A 21,140-nucleotide genomic window follows, 5' to 3' on the forward strand; every position below is an offset into this window, starting at 1 on the left:
ACTCACATTATCCAGCTTTGAATGGCACTAATTGGTAATCTAGTCTTTCTGTATTGACAGTTCTCAACCAGTGGGTCGTGACTCCTTTGGGTGTCAAAGTGACCTTTTCACAGGGGTTGCATATCAGAAACCCTGCATATCAGATATTTATGATTCACAACAGCAAAATTACATTTATGAAGTAGCAACAAAAATAATTTTATGGTTGGGGGGTCACCGCACATGAAGAACTGTATTGAAAGGTTACAGCATTAGGAAGGTTGAGAACTATATGTAAACTTCCATCCCAATGACTTGGCAGGCACAGCTCCATTTCATTAGTGTTAGAGTTCCTGTGATGGCCACATAACTTCTGGAACCATTTGTTTAGTCAGATCCAAACAAGACTCATACATTGTAATTGATCAATATGATTCTTAAATGATTTAATCTGTGGCTTTTGTTGTTGTTTTTAATAAGATTTTTTATTTATTTATTATGTATACAGTGTTCTGCCTGCATGCCGTAAGAGGGCACCAGATCTCATTACAGATGAGCCACTATGTGGTTGCTGGGAATTGAACTCAGGACCTCTGGAAGAACAGCTAGTGCTCTTAACCACTGAGCGATCTCTCTAGCCTTTTGGTTTTTTGAGACAGGGTTTCTCTCTGTAGCTTTGGAGCCTTTCCTGGAACTCACTCTGTAGCCCAGACTGGACTCGAACTCACAGAGCCTGACTCTGCCTCCCGGGTGCTGGGATTAAAGGCGTGCACCACCACCACCACCACCTGACTTTGATTTAACCTGTTTTTAACTCTTGTCTATTCTCCCTTGTAATTCCCTGAAAAATGTATATATAGAAAGCTGGTGTTATTTGTCTTATATTTTTCCATTTTTAATTTTAATGTTTTATTGTCGAATACTTTGCATTTTTTGTGAATTACTTATTAGGGCAAAGTTTGATCAGGTTCAGATTTGGCTCTGTACATTTAAGTGAGCTTTGTCTTTTTTTCTCCAGACTGGAGCCGCCTTGGGTTTTTTTAGTTTTGAGTTATAAATTAAAGAAAGACTGATTACATAGTACTAGTTTTAGTTACTATCCAAGCTTTGTGTATTACGTAGAATTAAGATCTTATATGATGATTTGATATTAATTATGTTTTAAAGTGTGAAATCATTTGATGTAGTTGACATGATCTCGTCCTCCTAGGTGGGAATTTGAAGAATCTGAAGAAGATCCCGTGACGAGCATCCCATACCAGCTGCAGAGGCTTTTTGTTTTGTTACAAACCAGCAAAAAGAGAGCAATTGAGACCACAGATGTGACAAGGAGCTTTGGATGGGATAGCAGTGAAGGTAATAACTCTCTTAATGATAACTTCTAGTGTCCAGAGACTTCTGACCATGGCATTACACATCTGCAGCACATCAAGAACTTAATGATCTTTGCCTGAAGCATCTCCTAGCTTTTTTTGCTTGAATGTTAAAGTAATTTATTTGTAATTATTTAAGCACTGAGATAAATTTTAACCAATTAAGGTACTTGTGTAGTTAAGTTTTGTATGTTCTATTTTTGTGGGTTTTTTGTTGTTGTTGTTGTTTGGGGTTTTTTTTGGGGGGGGGCTTGTTTGTTTGGTTTGGTTTGGTTTTCGAGACAATGTTTCTTTGTGTAGTTTTGGTGCCTGTCCTGCTCACTCTGTAGACCAGGCTGGCCTCGAACTCACTTGAGATTTGCCTCCCTCTGCCTTCCGAGTGCTGGGATTAAAGGCATGCATTACCACCGCCTGGCTTGTATTTTCTATTTTTAATGAGCTTAATGTTACAGGGGTTTTTTCTTAGTTTTTGTTTGTTTGGTTTGGTTTGGTGTTTTGTTTTGGGGTCTTTTGTGGGGGGGGGTTGTTTGTTTTTTTAAAGATTTATTTATTTATTATGTATACAAAGGGCGCCAGATCTCATTACAGATGGTTGTGAGCCATCATGTGGTTGCTGGGGATTGAACTCAGGACCTCTGGAAGAACAGTCAGTGCTCTTAACCTCTGAACTGTCTCTCCAGCTCTTTTCTCTAGTTTTTTTCTAACATGTTTCTTTTATTTTTTCAACTGAAAAGGGGCAGCTTTCTTTACTGTAACTTTAAAAATATTACTTCTTTTATTTTCCGATATTATAATGTAATTTCATCATTTCTCTGTTTGCTTTCTTCCCTCTAAACCCTCAAGTATACCTCTGCTTGCTCTCTTTAGAATTTGTGGCCTCTTCTCTGCCTTAATGTGTCCTTAATGTAGGATGTCTAACATATTTCTTTACATGAACACTCACAAGTTTTCCAGCACTACTTAGACAGCACTGGTTTAATGGTTTTCCTCTGACTGTCCTTTCATGGCTAGAATATGTCTCCCTATGTTTTTGTTTTTGTTTTTGTTTTCGAGACAGGGTTTCTCTGTGTAGTTGGTGCTTGTCCTGAAATTCACTCTGTAGACCAGGCTGGCCTCAAACTCACAGAGATCTGCCTGGCTCTGCCTCCCTAGTGCTGGGATTAAAGGTGTGCACCACCACTGCCCAGCCCTTCCTTAAGAAGCTTTCAGTTGTTTAAAGTGGACTTGTCCATGTTCCTATTTATGTTGAAATGTAATGCAATGTTTCATTATGCTATTTGATGCTTTTTTAAATTAAATTTTATATTAAAATAGCTTGGCAACAGCATGATGTACAAGAACTATGCCGCGTTATGTTTGATGCTTTGGAACAGAAATGGAAGCAAACAGAACAGGTAACTTCTCTCTCTCAAGCTGAGGGGACTGACTGTGTGTTAAGGCAGTTGGTATCTTACAATGACTTTTATTCTATTGGAATTTTTAAGACTTGGGCATCAGTCTGCTATATTTGGAAATGAAATTACTGGACTCCCACCTGCTGTTGACTAAGTTCTAAGCATCTTCATTAAACTGCTCCAAGACCTCAGCTTCCTCATTGTCCCAGTAGGGTTTCTATTGTTGAGATGAAACACCATAACCAAAAGCAGCTTGGGGAGGAAAGCATTTATTTGGCTTACATTTCCATGTTGTGGTCCATCAAATAGGGTAGGAACTTAGAGACAGAAGCTGATGCAGAGGCCTTGGAGTAGTGCTGCTGCTACCGGCTTGCTCCCCATGGCTTGCTTCTTATAGAACCCAGGACCACCAGACCAAGGGTGGTACCACCCACAATGAGATGGGCCCTCCTATATCAATCACCAGTTAAGAAATGCCCTACATTAGGCTTGCCTATAAGTTAGGGGGGCATTTTCTCAATTGAGGCTCCCTCCTCTCTAATAACTTGCTTGTGTCAAGTTGATAGAAAACTAGCCAGCACATTCATCATTAAAATAAGGAAATTGGTCTATATGAGCAAGAAAGTTTTGTTTCCACTCAATACATCTATTGTTTGGGGGGATGATTTTAAGTATTGTTTTCATTTTTTTTAATAAGTGATAATCTGTACCACATTATAAAGTGTATTTATCAAGTTTTATCTTCATTTTGACCAGTTAAGTGTAGTCATGTGGTTTGACAATGTTTACCTGCATAAATTATTTGGGGGGGGGGGGATCCAGATTTTTTTTTTTTTTTTTTTTTTTTAAGACTCTGGTTTTGAGCCATTTTGAAAAGCCCTAGATGCAAGACCTAAGTGGGGCAAGAAAATGAAGATGGGTCCATCAAGTCAGTTGTATTAGAGTAGGCATTGGTGGGTCCAGTCTGAAGGTGGGTAGATCCACCCTGGACATTTCAGTAGATGTGAATTTACAAGGAAGAAAACTGTTAGTATATTTTCTCTCAGACTTATTTTTTATTTGAGAGATGATGAAAACCACTTAAACACCTGGTGATTTCTCTGCATACTCCTATGAGACTCAAGTGGTTTTATATAGATGGTATTGGGGCTGTTTCTTCTTCATAGGTCGGAAGTTACCCTTCCTCCTTGTTCACATCCCTCTCTGTGTGTCAGCACTTCATTAAGATCAGCTGGGGCATTCCTACTGACTTCCTAAAATTTGGTACAAGAATCTTGAGGCAAGACATTGCTATGAAGGGTCGTTATTTAGGGAATTACCTGCCTACTCTGAGTCAGAAGAGCCCCAGTTGGCTGTTTGGGAAATAGGTGAGAGATGCATTCTTTTAGATGAGGACATTTTGAGGGAGATAATTTTAAGATATTGTTTGAATTCTTATATCTTAAATTCTTTACATTGTTTTCTGTTTATTATTAATATTTAATTTTTGTTTGCCCAGATTAGCAGTGGAATTTAATAAGTAAGACTATACTGTGAGACTAGTGATGTTTAGTAGCAAAAGCACAACAGCTCCTTAGCTCTGTAACAACACACCTGAAGTGTGGATTAGGATACATACAGTCTAAGGAAAAGAATATAGCATGCGATGATAACTCAGGTCATCACCATCTATTTTACTACTTGAGAGTTTAATTGGTTTGGGTTATTGAAATAGTTAATTGTATACATTCTATTTTAAATTAATGATAACCTTGATTTTATTTTTTTTCAGGTGATTTTTTTTTCAAGTGTCAATTTTGTTAAAATTTTAGATATATCTTAATTGGCTTTCTAAAACTTTAATACTAAAAAATCAGTATCATTTTGTATCACTTCTAAAAAGCATTGGTTGCATTAGATGTAACTTAAAATTGCTCATAAGGAACATTTTTTAAAATGTGAATGTTATTTTTAGGCTGATCTTATAAATGAGCTGTATCAAGGCAAGCTGAAAGACTACGTGAGGTGTCTGGAATGCGGTTATGAAGGCTGGAGAATTGACACATATCTTGATATTCCTCTGGTCATCCGACCTTATGGGTCCAGCCAAGCATTTGCTAGTGTGGTATGTAACTTCCAACTGACTGCTTGGTATTTTTACAGAGTACACCATAGCACAGTAGTGTAACCTCTTATCTGGTAATATCATCCTAAGATATACCTTCATGGGTTGTTAGTCATTCCTGCACTTTACATAGCAAAATCTAGAACTAGAGTTTTGATGCTTCAGGGACTCCTAAAGGTGCATGTAGAAGAGGAAGAGTGAATAGAAGGAAATGCAGATGTCTTCCCTATAGGTGATGGAATTACTTTACCTTTTTTTTTTAATCCTTATTTTTTTTTAACCTCTAGCTATTTTATAAATAATATTTTAGCCTCTTTGGGAGTGGGGGGGGGGACATAGTAAAGTCATTTGTTCTATACATTTTTTAAATTGCGAAAATAACTCTAGGTCTTATGATAAAGGCCTTTTTATTTTTGTTTTTTGTTTTTTCTTTAAGAATCAGCCCTATTCTGAGTACTTAATTACAAAGTACATTGATATGAGCCTGTAATCTCAGCACTCACCAGGCTGAGGCAGAATGATCATAAGTGTATGTGTGTGACTGGCCTGGACACATAGAAGACCTCCATGTCCCTTGAAATAAACCAAGCATTATATAAGCATAGGTAACTTGAAAGTCAGAAAGATGATGTTCTATTTTCGTATGCTGAGTGTCTTAATTGGGAGATTGTCTAAAGTTTTCCTAGCTTTCTCCTTTAGTTACTGCATCCTCATATGTATATATCTATATAATTATATGTGTGTGTGTTTACTTAGACAAAAGAAAGTCATGGAAAGAGTTGTTGCTGCTTAAAATTAGTGATCAAAAACATTTATTCAAGATTTTTATGTGCCAGGGGAGCCTTTAGAGATGATTAGAACATCTTTAGTTATTAGTAATTAGTTAGTTAGATTTTTTAAGACTGAGTCTCATGTAGCCCAGGTTGGTTTTGAATTCACAATATAACCAGAGATAACCCAGATTTTATTTATTTGTTTGTTTGTTTTATTTGTTATAATTTTTGAAGCAGTCTCTTCAGTGAACCTGGAGCTCACTGATTTGGCTAAGCTGGCTGGCTAACAATCCTAGCCCAGGGCCATCCTGTCTGTCCTTCTTCAGGGATGGGATCTAAGACACTTGTACTAAAAATTTTAAGAAAAAATATATGAATTCAACATAATCTCTTTAAAAAAAAAAAAAAGGAAGAGGAATCCTTCCAAGGTTCCTTCCATATTCAGATTGTCTAAGCAAGGATGTTTGTTCTCGCTACTTTGTTCAGTGTGGCTCAGTCAAGAATGAGGAATAATAGTATTGCTTTCAGTCCTAGGGGGAAAAATGCAAGTGTGATTGAAAAAAGCAATGACAACAATAACAAAACCCCACATCTATTGGACTCCTGTACTGAAAACCAGAAAATCTCTGAAAAAGATGTTTAAATGGAGAAAAATTGATTGAAGATTCAGCATAGTAAAGATTCAGTTCTTCTAAAATTACATGGTTGTAATACAGTTCTTATTGAAGGCCACCAAGACTTTTAATAGCACATATTAATATGAACTACAATAACCAAAATATTTCTTTTAAAAAGAGTGAAGTGGAAGGAACAGATCTACCAAAATTGAAATGAATGCTACTTAGCAATAAAAAGCCTTTCCATATTCCTGCAGTCGTCAGAATGCTGTGATATTGGCAAAGGGATAATTGAACAGAAAACCCAGAAATAGATCCATACACATATGCCCAACTGAGTTTTTGACAGACAAGGAAATAATGTAGGAAAGGTAGGATGGAATATTCAAGTAATGGTGCCAACTAGCTACCATTAACATCCATCTCACACAGATGAACCTTGCTAGCCCTGTAAGTGTGAGGACCTGATTTTTGATCCCAGAGTTCACATAGAAGTTGAGCATGTTGACACTCACCAGTACTTAAAGTGACGGGGAGATGGAGAAAGGAAGATACCTGAGGTTTACTAGGAAGATACTTGAAGTTTAACAAGAAGATACCCTAGGTTTGCTAGGAGGATACCTTAGGTTTACTAGGAAAATACCTGAGGTATGCTAGCAAGATACCTTAAGTTTGTTAGCTGGCCAGTCTAGTCATGTTCAATAAGAGACCCAGCACAGATGATAAATGTGCACTGAATTTAATACACAGACTGGCTCAAACAGTGAAACTGGGAATGTCTGAGTAAAGAATGTAAATCATATTAGTGTTCTTATCACCATTACAATGTTCTGTGGTTTACAAGACATCACCTTTAGGAAACAGGGCAACTTATATAGAGTATCTTTGGGTAATATTAATTCTTACAAGTATGTGCAAATTTGTAATTACCTTAGAAATGAACATGAAAAAAGATGAATGAATGGCCTAAGTTAAGATATCTCGAGTTTTTTCCCTAGTTCAGAGCGAAGTATCCCAGGGAGATGGCTGAATTTAACGTTCTGTAAAGAAACATGTTGCTTTGCTGCTGTATGTCACCAACAAAGATTGCCGACTGCATCAGTCATGCAGGAGTGCTTTGTTGCAGTTTTATTGTGTGTTGAGTCTAGAAAATAATTTTCAGTGCTGGTTCCCCTAGTCTAATCAAAGCAAATGTTCAGTAGTGCAGAAAGAAATGGATCTGTGGAGAATATAGCTATGCTAACAGTAAGAGGATTGGGGTAGTACTGTGTTTCTTCTGGTTTCAGTTGTGCCTAGATTATGTGCATTGCTATAAAATTGTGATGATCTGGCTTTTTATCTGCTGAACTAAAAATGTAATAATTCTCCATGTTCTACTTTGAATTCTGAAAAGAACAATCTACAACTGTATGTGCAGTTAAGTTGCTCATAGTATGTGAGGGAGGGAAAGGCCTATATAAAGCAAAGCTTGTCACCCTAAAATACTAAAGTCACAATTTAGAGCTAATTTAGAAGCATAATTTGTTAATAGCTTAACATACAAAACTATCACTTACAGGAAGCAGTCTTGTTCTGTTCTGTGTGCTAACAGCAGCACAGTATTGGTAACATTTTGTTCCCTTTTCATAGCCTAGGACCTACGACTTTTTGATCCCTAAAATGCAGTGTGGTGTGGATTTTAGTTACTACCTCACAGATCTTCTTTACCATGTTAGCCTTGTTAGTTACATGGCTTATCAAATGGATAGATGAGTTGACACTAATATTTCTAACTAGCTAATTTTATTTTATGATTGATTACCTTGTTGACACACCATTACAAAGCTCATGATATGTTAATTCATCTTTATCTGGTTTCTGGAATATCTCCATATATCCTTCCTAAAGCCCAAACACTGGATGTAATGGAAGTAAAATCCATGTAACACGGCGTCTGCATTGCTGGGAGATGGAGTATAAATACACTATTTATAAGTATCAAACTAGACATGAAGTTTAAACAGATTTTCCATTGCTGTTGCTAGTCTGTGTGTCTGAAGCATATAAGTGGGGTATGTAAGAAACCAAAAAGTAAAGCAGAGAAGCACACTCAAGAAATCCACATGCCTGGTAAATGAGCATAGACTAAGCTTGGTAATCTATGGTGCTAGCTGTAGGGAAGGGGTTTTATAGTGCTTGGGATTCAATATAGCAGCCTTGAAAGTCAGTAAAGAAGATTGATGCTTCAGGATCAGCACTGAGAAGAAAACAAGAAAAGAGGAAGAAACCACCTATAAAAAAAAGGGAAGGAGATCTCCCTTATATCTATCCAAGAAGCCGACCTTTAGTAAACAGATAAGGAAGATGTGCTCAAACTAAACAGTGCTGTACCCAAATGATCAGGAGAACCAGATTTTGGCTTCTCTTGATATAAAGCCATCCGTATTTTGTAGTGCTTACCCACTCCCCTCCTGTCTCAGGCTGTCCAATGTTCTCTATTCAAGAATCACTCCACACACTACCCAGTACAAGCTGAGGGAAGTAATGTCAGTAGGAATAAACCATAACAGTTCTTAAACCAGCAACATAAACCTTGGAACCTCCACTGTCGGGAAAACTGAATTCATTAAATTAAAAATATATATCACATGAAGACTAGATCAGAATGGTCAAGAAAGGAGGAAATCTTTTTGGCATCAAACAAAAATGAGAGATAAAGATGTGAAAGAGATCTTTGGGGAAGCAATTAGAAGAGCTGTGGGAAGGTGTTCCAGTATCAGAATGTGAAGGGAAATGTGCACCAAACTGACAGCTAAATTACAAGCCAGAAAAATGTTCAGAGAACAAGAACAATGGTGAGTCTCCCTTTGATGTACTTCCATAAGTTAGAAAGGTATTTTAGTCAATTCTCAAACTTGCTAAGGATAAGTTAGTTGTGCTGTCTTCACCCTTCCAAAGAATAGATTGTGGTGGTAGAGTAACAGTCTCCAGAATCTTCAACAATCATTCAAGCCAATATTTGATATCTAAGGCAAGTTTTTCTTCAGTTGTGACAGCAATGAACAGAGCCTGATTCAGCCATGAGGCAGGACAAAACAAAGTGGGAGTGTGGGTTGCACAGTGTTGACATGTTACCTGTGCTTAAAGTACAAAGAATACCCGCTTTACAACCAACGAAAGGGAAAGGGCCAGAGCAAGATCACAGGCTGTTGTGATGGGGATAACAACCAAAGGAAGTAATCAAGTAAATATACACAGCAGTTGTATGGTAGTGCTCAAGATAAAGCCAAGCATGTCTGTCATGCCAAACATGGATTCAAATAGGCACGTGTTGCCTATTGAAGACTTACAAGATAATCAAGAGACTGCTAGTGATGCTCAAACCAGAAATAGGTTGATAAGGCCTGGGATTTTAGTATGTTCTCCATGAATATTCCTACAGATTGCTTATGAGCTTCAAGGGGAAGATACAGACTGTATTGAAGAAATGGACAACATCTTGACTGGGCAGTTAAAGAGATTAAGGATTGCACACAGCCTGTGACCAGGATACCCTTAAAAGGTGTCATCATTACTTACCTAGTAATCTACTAGCAAGTGATGTGGAAAGTGATTCTGAACATAGAGAACACCAGACAGCCCAGGATGCTGAAAGTATCACGAGATAGCTAGTCTCTAAGAGAAGGCTATGTGGGTTAGAGATCTTAATAGATAGAGCCTAGTGTATCCTGTGAACATAAACAGCCCAAAATACTTAATTGGTATAAGTTTTGTAATTGGACTTCTTATATAGAGTTCCCTCTCAAGTATTAAGATACAAAATATACTGTGTGAACCTAAACTCATGATTTGGGAAAGATACAAAATACCAGAGATAGCAAAACATTAAAACAAAACAAACAAAAAAAAAAACTAAGTTCAAATTTTCTTTATAAATTTATATAAATTTTATAAAAACATCTGTTGAAACAGAGGTGTTGGAGCATGCCTTTAATCCTGGCACTTAGGAATCAGGGACCAGCCTAGTGTATGTAAGTTCCCAAACAGCCAGAGCTACGTAATAGAGAGACCCTGTCCCAAAATAATCTCTGCTATGAACTGTCAGAGATCAAGACACGGTTTAATAAAATCTAATTTTTTAAAGTGGTTTAATGTTGCTCCCTCTAATTTTATTTACTTTATTTATTTATTTATTGAAGCGGAGTTTCTTTGTCTTTGTGTAGTCTTGGCTGTCCTGGAACTAGCTCTGTAGACTAGGCTGGCCTCAAACTCACAGAGATCCACCTGCCTCTGTCTCCTGAGTATTAGGATTAAAGGTGTGGACCACTGCCACCACCACCACTGCTCCCCCCACCTCCTTTTTTTTAAACATAACATAATAAAAATACACATTTTTTTACTGTCTCTTTGGGAATTTCACATCATACTCCCCAATCCCGTTCATTTTCCAGCCGCTCTGTATTCACTCCTTACCCCTATAGTGTCCCCCTCAAAAAGAAAATTTAAAAAATATTAATTCAAAACAAAGCAAACAAACAAAAAGACCACTTGCTCCTCTATCTTTCCCACCCTCTAACACCTCTTCATTTGTCTTAGTGGCATTGAGAACTGCAGTGTGCCAAGCAATGTACCCTTTTGTCCACTCAACTTTCCTTGGAAATGTTCATTATGTAATGTATTGATGGTCATGTTCACAAACTCTGACTTCTGGTACACCATCAATGCTGGACCCTCACCAAGACTCCTCTCAGATATCCTGCTATTGCCCCGAGTCATAAAGATCCTGCAGCTATGGTTCCATAGGGCCACTCTTTTCAAGTGCTTCTACAGATCATAGATGGGGTAGATAGATGTTGGAATGGGCCAACTCAAAGCCCTGGATGTGGGTCTGGGTGGTAGATCATATGGTCAGTACAGGCCACTGGTACCACTCCTCAAGTGAGGGTAGAGCCATCTCTTCTATGCTGTGGTGAGGAATGTGGGCAGCTCTTCTGCTGCAGTGGCTGAGTGGCCAGTGTTGCCACCGGGGGCCATGGTTGGGCCCAGGCTACTGCTGAGGACTATGTCTGGACCCATGATGCTACCACAGCAGACAAGATCTGTGTTGATCCCTTACTTTATTTTTTGAGACAGGGTCTCTCTATGTAGGCCTCCGACTGGCCAGGAACTCAAAGATCTCTTCCTGCCTCTGTCTCCCCAGTGCTGGGATTAAAGGTGTGAGCCACCACTCCCAGCATACTTCCTCTTACTTCAGATACTGCTGTACCTGTTCAAATTCTGTTTGCAAGCCTTCTAAACATGGTTTCAGTCAGCGTTAAGCCATGGCTATATTTTTGGGATTTTTTTTTTTTTTTTTTTTTTTGGAGACAGGGTTTCTCTGTGTAACAGCCCTGGCTGTCCTGGAACTCACTCTGTAGACCACCCTGACCTTGAACTCACAGAGATCCACCCATCTCTGCCTCCTGAGTGCTAGGATTAAAGGCGTCTGCCACCACCAGTGGCTGTAATATTTTTAAGCTTCTTCTTTGTTTTAAAAGGAATTTTTCATTCTTAGAATTCTCAGAGAGAAAAAGAAATGTTTCCTAAGTTGTTTTTACCGTGATTGCCAGTGAAATACTTAGTTGTGTGTTAAAAATAACCTTGCTACTGTTTCTCCCTTCTTGAGGCTTCCTTGTGAGATGAGAAAAAATAGGAGATAGGGTGAGTTGACAAGCATTTGGTTATCTTGTCAGTCTCTTATTTTGTCCCAGAGTAAGCTGTGTTAAATGGTATGTGCAGAGTTGTTCTCTGAGCTTCATCAACCATTTTACAATGAAGTCCATTTAGCAAGCTTGAGCTTACTTAACTTTGGGGGAACATTGTGTTCTGTTTCAACAGAAAGACTATTGAAGATGCTTTGCCTTAGTGATTGTGTTCTTGGCATGTGATATGTTGTCAGTAATTCTGCTTGGCACATGTGTGTAGAAAAGATACCATAAGGTGAAATTTGAGACCATGCAATTTGTTGTGTTAAGTACTGTGAGTTTTAAAGATGGATCAGGGGAGGACAGTTGGAAGTGCCCGTAAAGAAAGTTGAACTGATACAGACACGTCTCTAAGATGCGTGCAAGTACTTCCTAAAGATCAAGACTTTACTCTCTGTATCATTCAGTCAGACACCACAGTATAAAGGTCAGTAAGAAATTAGATGTGCAATACTGACCAAAGCAATTTTTATGAAGTAAAATAAGTTTAACGTAACTTTTAATAATTATGGTATTTTGCTGTTAATTTTATTACATTTTAAGATTATTTTCTAACCATTCCATTCATAACAGTTTTGGTGATTTCAGTATTTCATATTTAAAGCTTTGCCATTAATAGTATTTTTAAGTAATTATAAGACAATTACTTTGTTCTGACTAGGAAGAAGCACTGCATGCATTTATCCAGCCAGAGATCTTAGATGGCCCAAATCAATACTTTTGTGAACGTTGTAAGAAGAAGTGTGATGCTCGTAAGGTAGGAGGCAGCATATAAATACTGTTATGTAGTTGTCTGAGATGGTATCGTAGTCAGTTCATTTGTACCCCTAACCACACCTGCTTCTTTTTAGGGCCTTCGGTTTTTACATTTCCCCTATCTGCTGACCTTACAATTGAAAAGATTTGATTTTGATTATACGACCATGCATAGAATTAAACTAAATGATCGAATGTCATTTCCAGAGGAGCTAGATATGAGCACATTTATTGACATTGAAGATGAGGTAAATACTTGATACATTTTCTTGTTATATTTTTATTGTACACTTTTTGTTTTAATTTTTTAATTGCTTTATGTATATGAGTGTTTTGCCTGGATATATGTCTGTGTGTTATGTGTGTGCCTAGTGCCCTCAGAGACCCGAAGAAGCCGTTGTAACCTTTGATGCTAGAGTCAGAGAGAGTTGTGAGCCACTGTGTGGAGCCTGGGAATCAAACTGGTATCCGTCCTCTGGGAAAGCAGCCAGTAATCTTACCACTGGCTATCTCTCCAGACCTACTTTATGAGTTAAGACTGATACACTTGAAGTGTCCTTTGACAGAAACTTTCTCTTTCGTCGTTTTTCCAATGGTGTATTACATGAGAAGACTATTGCTGTGGCTAGAAGGCCTTTTCTGACACTGTGCATTACATTTCAAGTATTCGTATTTGGTTGGAATAGCGTAAGCTCTTCAAGAGGCAAAAGAGTTTTACCTTTGGGATTCTCTCTTGAATTTAGGTAATCTTGTTTCATAATTTCTTTATGACTGAAACTGTGTGCTGTAGCTGGATTTCTGATCTTTACTACACATAGGGCAAATATATGTGAGTGAATAAACAAAGTATATGATTTTAATGTCTTGTATTTGCACTAATACCCTTTTCAAGAATTAAGATACTTGGTTACTCCAACATAAGGTTTGCTAACTCTTAAGTTAACTAAGTTAGACAAACTTACAAAAGGTTTTATCTGTTTCCCTTTTTAAAATACATGTCTTGTTTTAACTTGAAATTTTAAATGGTTTGAACATGAGATTTTGATGAAAACAGGAAAGATTCATCAATTTCTTTCTACTTGTAGACCTCCCGGGGTTTTCTAGCTTTATTTAATTTTTTTAAAAAATGTGTGCTAGCCTGCTTGATTCTTTATGGTATTCTCCTGATTGCATTGTATGAAGCACTTATAGTCAGGAAGGATAGTTGTTACTTCTAAGAGTTTTGTGTGCTTGTTTGTTTTTCCGATTGCAACTGATTACAAGTTGTAAAATCTACCTCCTTCTAGGAGCTCAAAATTAATTGTAAATGATCATCAAGTTTCATTTAGTATTTGTCTTAGTTAGAGTTACTAATACTGTGATGAAACACCAAAAGCAAGTTTGGAAGGAAAGGACTTACTTGGCTTATGCTTTGACATCATTATTCATTACTAAAGTCAGGACAGGAACTCAATCAGGGCAGGAACCTGGAGGCAGGAGCTAATGCAGAGGCCATGAAGGGGTGCTGCTTACTGGCCTGCTCCCCATGGCTTGTTCAGCCTGCTTTCTTACAGAACCCAGGACTACCAGCCCTGGTTCTGCCCTTCCTACATCAAAAATCACTAATTGAGAAAGTGGGGACTGGAGAAATGGCTCAGCGGTTTAGAGCACTGACTGCTCTTCCAGAGGTCCCCGGTTCAATTCCCAGCACCCACATGGCAGCTCACAACTGTCTGTAACTCCAGGTCTGACACCCTCACACAGGCATACATGCCCGCAAAATACCAATGCAAATAAAATAAAAATAAATAAATATTTTTTAATAAAGAAAGAAAATGCCCTACAAACTTAACTGCAGCCTGATCTTATGGAGATTTTTTCTCAGTTGAGGGTCCCTCCTCTGTAGTTGGAATCTTAAAAGTCTTATTAATAAAATCAAACCTGAAGCCAGTTATTGGGGTGAATGCTGGAAGATCAGAGAAACAGAACAAGCCACAGCTACCTCACCTTGCTAGTTCCTCAGGTGATGGATCCTGTTTCCTCAGGCTGGAAGTCTCTGAGTCCTCATCCAGAATGGGTCTCTGCTGAACTGTGCTGCTCCAAAGCCTATAAGCTTAACCAGCCAAATGCTGCTAGTTTCTGGTCTTCACATCTTATATATCTTTCTCTTTCTGCTGTCACTCCCTGGGATTAAAGGCGTGTGTCTCCATGCTGGCTGTATCCTTGAACACAGAGATCCGCCTAGCTCTGCCTCCCAAGCGCTGGGATTAAAGGCGTGCACCACCACCACCCAGCTTCTGCTATGGCTTGCTCTGACCCATTTTCTAGCCACCATTTTTGGCTCTGTATCTAGTGGCTGTCCGTTTTCTGACCCCAGATAAATTTATTAGGGTGCACAATATTTTGGGAAACACAATACCACCACACTCCTCTCAGATGACTATAGTATTTGTCAAGTCGACATAAAACTAGCTAGCATAATATTTGTGTGGGTGTGTTGAAAACAGTAAGTCTGTTAAACAGCAAGAAAACAGGTTGTTTTCTGCCTCTCATCTGTGATGCGCCAGTCTTGGTTGGGAGGGATGCCAGTCTGTGTGCCAAGTGGCTTTCATCCGTGTTGGTGAGAGCTGCTTCACTCGCTCTCTACCCTGTCCCTGCACCATCCTTTACGAGTGCTAGTAAGCACCAGAGATAGGATGTGTTGATACTTGGTAGCATCCTAGGTGACTCACTAAACTCTGACCCTCATTTTCCTGTCTAGCTATTTTAAGAAGCTGCTGTAGCTTCAGTGAATGTTGAGTGAATGGTAACTGCAACCCTTGAACATTTGCAGAGAACCGATAGAGTAGCAGGTCAGGCTGGATGTGTACACCTGTAAGGAGAAAGATGGAGGAGTAACAAGAGTGAATTGTGCTTAATTAGAGTTAGGAAATCCACCCAAAGTCTGTTAAACTTCATCAGATTCCTACTTACATGGAGCTAAATATATGATCAGGATTTTGTGTATTCCTGACATTTGTTGGAATATCCCAGGGGAAGGAAATGCAAATTTTATTTGCTTACTTGCTTGTTTGCTTGGAGTTTGGGGTCTTTTTTTTTTTCTTTTTCATGTTTATTTGGGTTTGCCTTTGCTTTTGCTTTTTTGAGACAGTCTTGTTATACAGTCATGGCTGGCCTGCAGTTAGCAATCCTTATGTCTCTGCATCCCAAATGCTAGGATTATAGATGTGTGCCATCATGCTCAGCTTGCAGTTCTGGAGGTGATGTTCACCTTTATTTTGTCTTGAATCAAATTTCCTTGAAGGAAGAAGACTGTACTGCATACTGGATACTGTACTTACAAAAAAGTTAGTAACAACTACAAAAATTATTCTTGCTGTGTATTACGGATTCCAGAACTTAAATACAATGCCTTATGCACATCGGGGGCTTTCATCTTAGAGAAATCTTAACCTGTATCAATAAAAACATTGTAGGTATGTGTGTAAAATGTTAAAGGAAAGGAGAGAGTGTTGCTTGGGATTTCTAACAAGTAGAGTCCTTCAGCTTAAGTTTGGGTGGCTGTGAATTGAAAGCAGTCAAGCATGGAAGTATAATGTCCTGCCCTGAGTACACCAGACTAAAGTTCTCATGGACGGATAGACAGCTTGGTTCTCTTTCTATTTTGACACCTTACACAGTAATTAAAGAGAACATTTTGTTGGGATTGGGAACAGAAGATGTAGTTTGGAGCTTAGGATAGTTGCTGTCAGAAATGCTGCTACAGAAAATAATTTTGTACCTAAGATCTGAGTTTAACAGAAAGCAGACATACTTAAATGCTTCTCTTAAACAGAACAATGTTAAACTATTTGAACATGGTAGAAGCTATAGGTAAAAGTTTGAATATCTTTTCCTTTATTTGGCATAAGATTTTAAGATAATTGTGTCTTACTAGAAATCTCCTCAAACTGAAAGTTGCACTGATAGTGGAGCAGAGAATGAAGGCAGTTGCCACAGCGACCAGATGAGCAATGATTTCTCCACGGACGATGCTGTGGATGAAGGCATATGCCTGGAGAGCAGTGGTGGGACTGAGAAGATTTCAAAACCTGGCCTGGAAAAGGTACCTTTGATGAAGTGTATTGATGTTAGGTGCTGAGTATGCTAACTAAGCAAGTGGTCCACCAGAGAGCTATAACCCATTTCCCTGCATGTTTTAATTAAATAGAGAATATAGTAATTTCTGAACTTCTGTATTGTTTTATGCTTCATTTTTTAAATTAAGACTTCTTAAAAATGTTCTCGTGGTGGGTGTGATTATAATTGTATTTTTGGAAACACTGCATACAAATGAGATACTAATTCCTAGGAGACTGTACTGTGTTGAAAGTTGGATTATGTTAGAATGGCTGCTGCTTCTGCCCTAAGTGTTTATCAACTCTCCAAATCCTTTGTCTTCACTGAGTTTGCTCATAGAAGAAAAAGAGTGTTGGACTTGATTTATTGCATTTTAAGAATTCTGAAAATGGTGCATTTCTGAACTAGTTAATAACCATAATTATCTAGAACTTGGAACCTCAGAATTTTCCAGAAACATAATGGGGGTGGGTGGAGGTTGCTAATTACAATGAAACTTTAAAATGTTACTACTAACCAGCTGATACATGCCTGGAATACCAGCACATAGGTAGCAGAAGCAGGAGGTTCCAACCAGCAGGGAATACAGAGTGAGCCCTGTTTAAAGAAAATAATTTCCCAGCACAAATTCTAGATTGCAGGTAAATTTTGAAACCTACCTATCATTTACTTTGATTAGTCTTAGTTTTGGCAATACAACTTGAACTACACAAGTTTTTAGAATTTGTTCTGAAAGTTTCACTATGTAATAATTATAATCAGTTTAATATTATTTAAGACAAACTGAAATGTGCTGAAATGATTTTGGAAGGTCCAAGTACTTTTTAAGCAAAGAATAAAGAGGAAAGAACAATGGAAGTGTGCTTACTTAACATTCCTTGAGGGCCTTATTTGTTCCCTAGTGCTGCAAAATGAAAGAGAAAGGAGAGCTCCTGCAGAAACGTGAATGAAATCTAACAGGCCTGTACAGTAGTGCACTGTGATCCCAAAATACAGGATAAAAGGCAGAGAATTGGCTGCAAGTTTGAGTCTAACGTGGTCTATCATAGCTTGTTCCAGTTCAGAAAGGATTGCAAAGCAAGCCCCTCTCTCAAAATAAACTTTAATAAAAACCTTGCTTGTCCATTTGGAGAATCTACTTAGGATAAATGGTCTTTCTTTTTGTGTCATAACCCTTCCTGGAGACTCTATTTTAAAATTATTTTATGTGTATGGGTGTTTTGCCTGCATGGCTGTACACCATTTGTGTACCTGGTACCCTCAGAGGCTAGAAAAGGATGTCTAGAGTTGCAGGTGATTGTGAGTGCTAGGAACTGAACCCGGGTCCTCTGGAAAAGCAGCCAATGCTCTTAACCACTGAGCCATCTCTCCAGCCTTGGGAACTCTATATTTATTCACTCCAGGTAGAGATGGCGATGACAGACCAGAGAAAGGGTTCCCTCCAAGTCCAGCTTGGTGAACCAGTGAGTTTATTGGACTTCTTTAATGGAGCATGATGGCTCTTAGGCAGCTCTGTCACCAAAAAGCCCACTCAAGCATGGGTAACTACTTATAAGAGTCTCCCTTCGATGCACCTTGTTACTGCTGCTTATATAACCTAAACCTCTGAGTTGATAAAATTCTTACATTTTTAGGTGGTTGTGGAGTTTTTAAGATTAAATATCTATCTTACAAATGTATGTATGTGTGTGTACCATGTGCATACCTGGTACCTGTGGAGCCTAGAAAAGGGTGGTTGTGAGCTACAATTCAGGTGCAGAGAACCAAACCTAGATCCTCTGCAAGAGCAGCAAGTGCTCTTTAACTCTGAACTGTCTCCCTAGCCCCCTTGTGGATTTCATATAAGCCTTCTGTGCTATTATATCTTCCTCTCTATTGTGTCTGGGTTTTTATTTTAGTTTGGTTTTTTTGAGACAGGATTTCTTCATGTAGCAGTCCTGGCTGTCTTGGAACTCACTACATAGACCAGGCTGGCCTTTAGCTCAGAGATCCTCCTGCCTCTGCCTCTCAAGTGCTGGGAGTAAAGGCGTGCACCACCACCAACCACCTGGCGTGTTTGGGGTTTTTGAAACAGTCTCACTTTATAGTGTAGACTGGCTCTAAACTCACTGTGTAGCCCAGGCTGGCCTTGAATTCACAGCTATGTCCTTCTTTAGCCTCTCAAGTGCTAAGGTTATAGGCCTGGACTTCTATGTCTGGCTGCTCCCTGTTGTTTTTGGAGATGAAAATACTGGTAGCCAGGATGTCTAGTAGTGATAATTGTTTTAGGGGTGTGAAGTACCAAAGCTTCTAAAAGAAAAAGTACTTCAGGCTAATGTCCTGGCACATGGCTTGTAATTCCTAGCACTTAGAATGCTAGTCTAGGAGAGTCATAAGTTTGAGGCCTACCCTGGGCAACATAATAGGTTCAAAACCACCTAGGCAACTTGACCCTATCTCAGAATGAAAAATAACAAAGAGGGGCAAGCATATACCCAGGTTCTGGAGCACTTGCCTAGCATCTATGAATTCCCTCTCTACTATCAACAAAAGAACCAAGAAAAAGAGGAAAGGTTCTTAGTTTATTAGTTCATTATAGACAACATCAGACATGTTCAGAGTGGAGTGGCCATGAACTGATTTATTACAGAAATAGCACAGTTCTCTCTCCCTCCCCGTGTGTGTGTGTGTGTGTGTGTGTGTGTGTGTGTGTGTGTGTGTGTGTGTGTGCGCGCGCGCAATGTCTCTTCTGTGGAGCTGTGGTTATCCTAAAACTTACTATGTAAACAGGCTGGCCTTAAACTCAAGAGTTCTGTCTGCCTCTGCCCCACAGGTGCTATAATTTAACCATTCCTGGCTTGGATTCATTATTAAGATAAATAATAAATACCACATTAATATGTTACTTATCAAAAATACTGCATGAGTACATTAGAAGATACTTCAAATTACTGTAAGAAATAGAATTTTATTTAAAGGAAAAAAGCAATGTGTTGGTAATTGCTTGATCTTGACTATGCAAATTAAAACAGCCTTCTGTTTAGTACCTACTTTACAATTTTAGACTTATTTTTTCATAAATAATTAAGCACATGTTTATAGACATACATAGTTCCAAAGATCACATGACAGCATAGTAAAAATGTAAAGAAATACACTGAAAGCTGTTGAATAGTGAGTTTTTTGGTGACTTGCTATTTTAACGTTACCTGAAGGACAAGTTAGCCTATCATAGGATAGTTGTCACATTACTTAACTCTGCATCCATAGGAAATAAGGGTTTTGTAGCCTTCTCTTCCAATATTCTTTTTCTTCTCTCCTTAGAACTCCCTGATGTATGAGCTTTTCTCAGTGATGGTGCATTCAGGGAGTGCTGCTGGAGGTCACTATTATGCTTGCATAAAGTCGTTCAGTGATGAGCAGTGGTACAGTTTCAATGACCAGCATGTGAGCAGGGTAAGTCTCCTAGAATGGAGAAGTTACTCAGTGGCGGGGTGTGTAATCAAAGCAGAGATGCCTATGATGGTATCGCTCATGTCCCAGTCAAACCAGCCTTTCATTGTTAGTCGTGTCCTTGTTCTGCTCTGTTAGAGCTTGTTACATGTTTCCAATTTAGAGTACACCTTTCCTCTAGCCCCCGCCCTTCTTATGTACTCCTTGTGAGTGATGTGGGACTAGAATCCCTTGAGCCTGACTCACCAGAGCAGCCACTGGTAAACTGAATTATCTGTGTAGTGCTTCTAGACAATATCATGATACATGTAATTCAGAAACTAAAGGGTTGGATTAAGAGTTGGGCTTGGTAGTTCACTGCAGTTTCTAGCATTGGGAAGGCTGAGACAGAGGATTGCCCAGAGTTCAAGCCCAGCCTGGTCTACAGATTAAGAACCTATTTCAAGAATTAAAAAAAAAAATAAAAACAAAAAAACAGCCCTAGAATATTGGATTATATATTTACATGTTGGCATTAATGTAATGGTGTCATTGGTTTTTACAAGAGTAACGTTACAACTTTTTAGATAACTCAAGAAGACATTAAGAAGACACATGGTGGGTCTTCAGGAAGCAGAGGCTACTACTCCAGTGCTTTTGCAAGGTAAGCAATAGCATGTTGATACACTGAAGTGGGTTGTAGCTTCTCCACGGATCTTACTAGAGAAAGCCTTCCCCAAGGGTCAGCAGACTACAAGCCATGGGCCTCTGTTCATAAGTGGTGGCTGATGGGTTCCCACTATCACAGACCATCTGGCTATAAAGTCTGAGATTTTTTTTTCCCGTGACTCTTTCCAGCAAAGCAGTTTGCCCAGCCCTGACTTAGCTGTAGTAGGTATTGTGGTATACAGC

The 21,140-nt window shown here is 38.7% G+C and overlaps 1 protein-coding gene across 2 annotated transcripts in view; it reads left to right on the forward strand.

Annotated features, from left to right (window-relative positions):
* Positions 1–21,140, forward strand: part of Usp47 (ubiquitin specific peptidase 47) — a 94,283-nt gene that overhangs the window by 47,309 nt on the left and 25,834 nt on the right. For both annotated transcript variants that reach the window (XM_036189246.1, XM_036189247.1), the window contains 8 exons: positions 1,190–1,335; positions 2,667–2,746; positions 4,701–4,850; positions 12,625–12,720; positions 12,815–12,967; positions 16,636–16,803; positions 20,121–20,252; positions 20,816–20,892. In XM_036189246.1, coding sequence (XP_036045139.1) covers positions 1,190–1,335; positions 2,667–2,746; positions 4,701–4,850; positions 12,625–12,720; positions 12,815–12,967; positions 16,636–16,803; positions 20,121–20,252; positions 20,816–20,892 — 1,002 coding nt within the window. The remainder of the gene's footprint in view (positions 1–1,189; positions 1,336–2,666; positions 2,747–4,700; positions 4,851–12,624; positions 12,721–12,814; positions 12,968–16,635; positions 16,804–20,120; positions 20,253–20,815; positions 20,893–21,140) is intronic.

This window comes from Onychomys torridus, chromosome 1 (genome assembly GCF_903995425.1).
Source record: "Onychomys torridus chromosome 1, mOncTor1.1, whole genome shotgun sequence".
Lineage (NCBI taxonomy): Eukaryota > Metazoa > Chordata > Mammalia > Rodentia > Cricetidae > Onychomys > Onychomys torridus.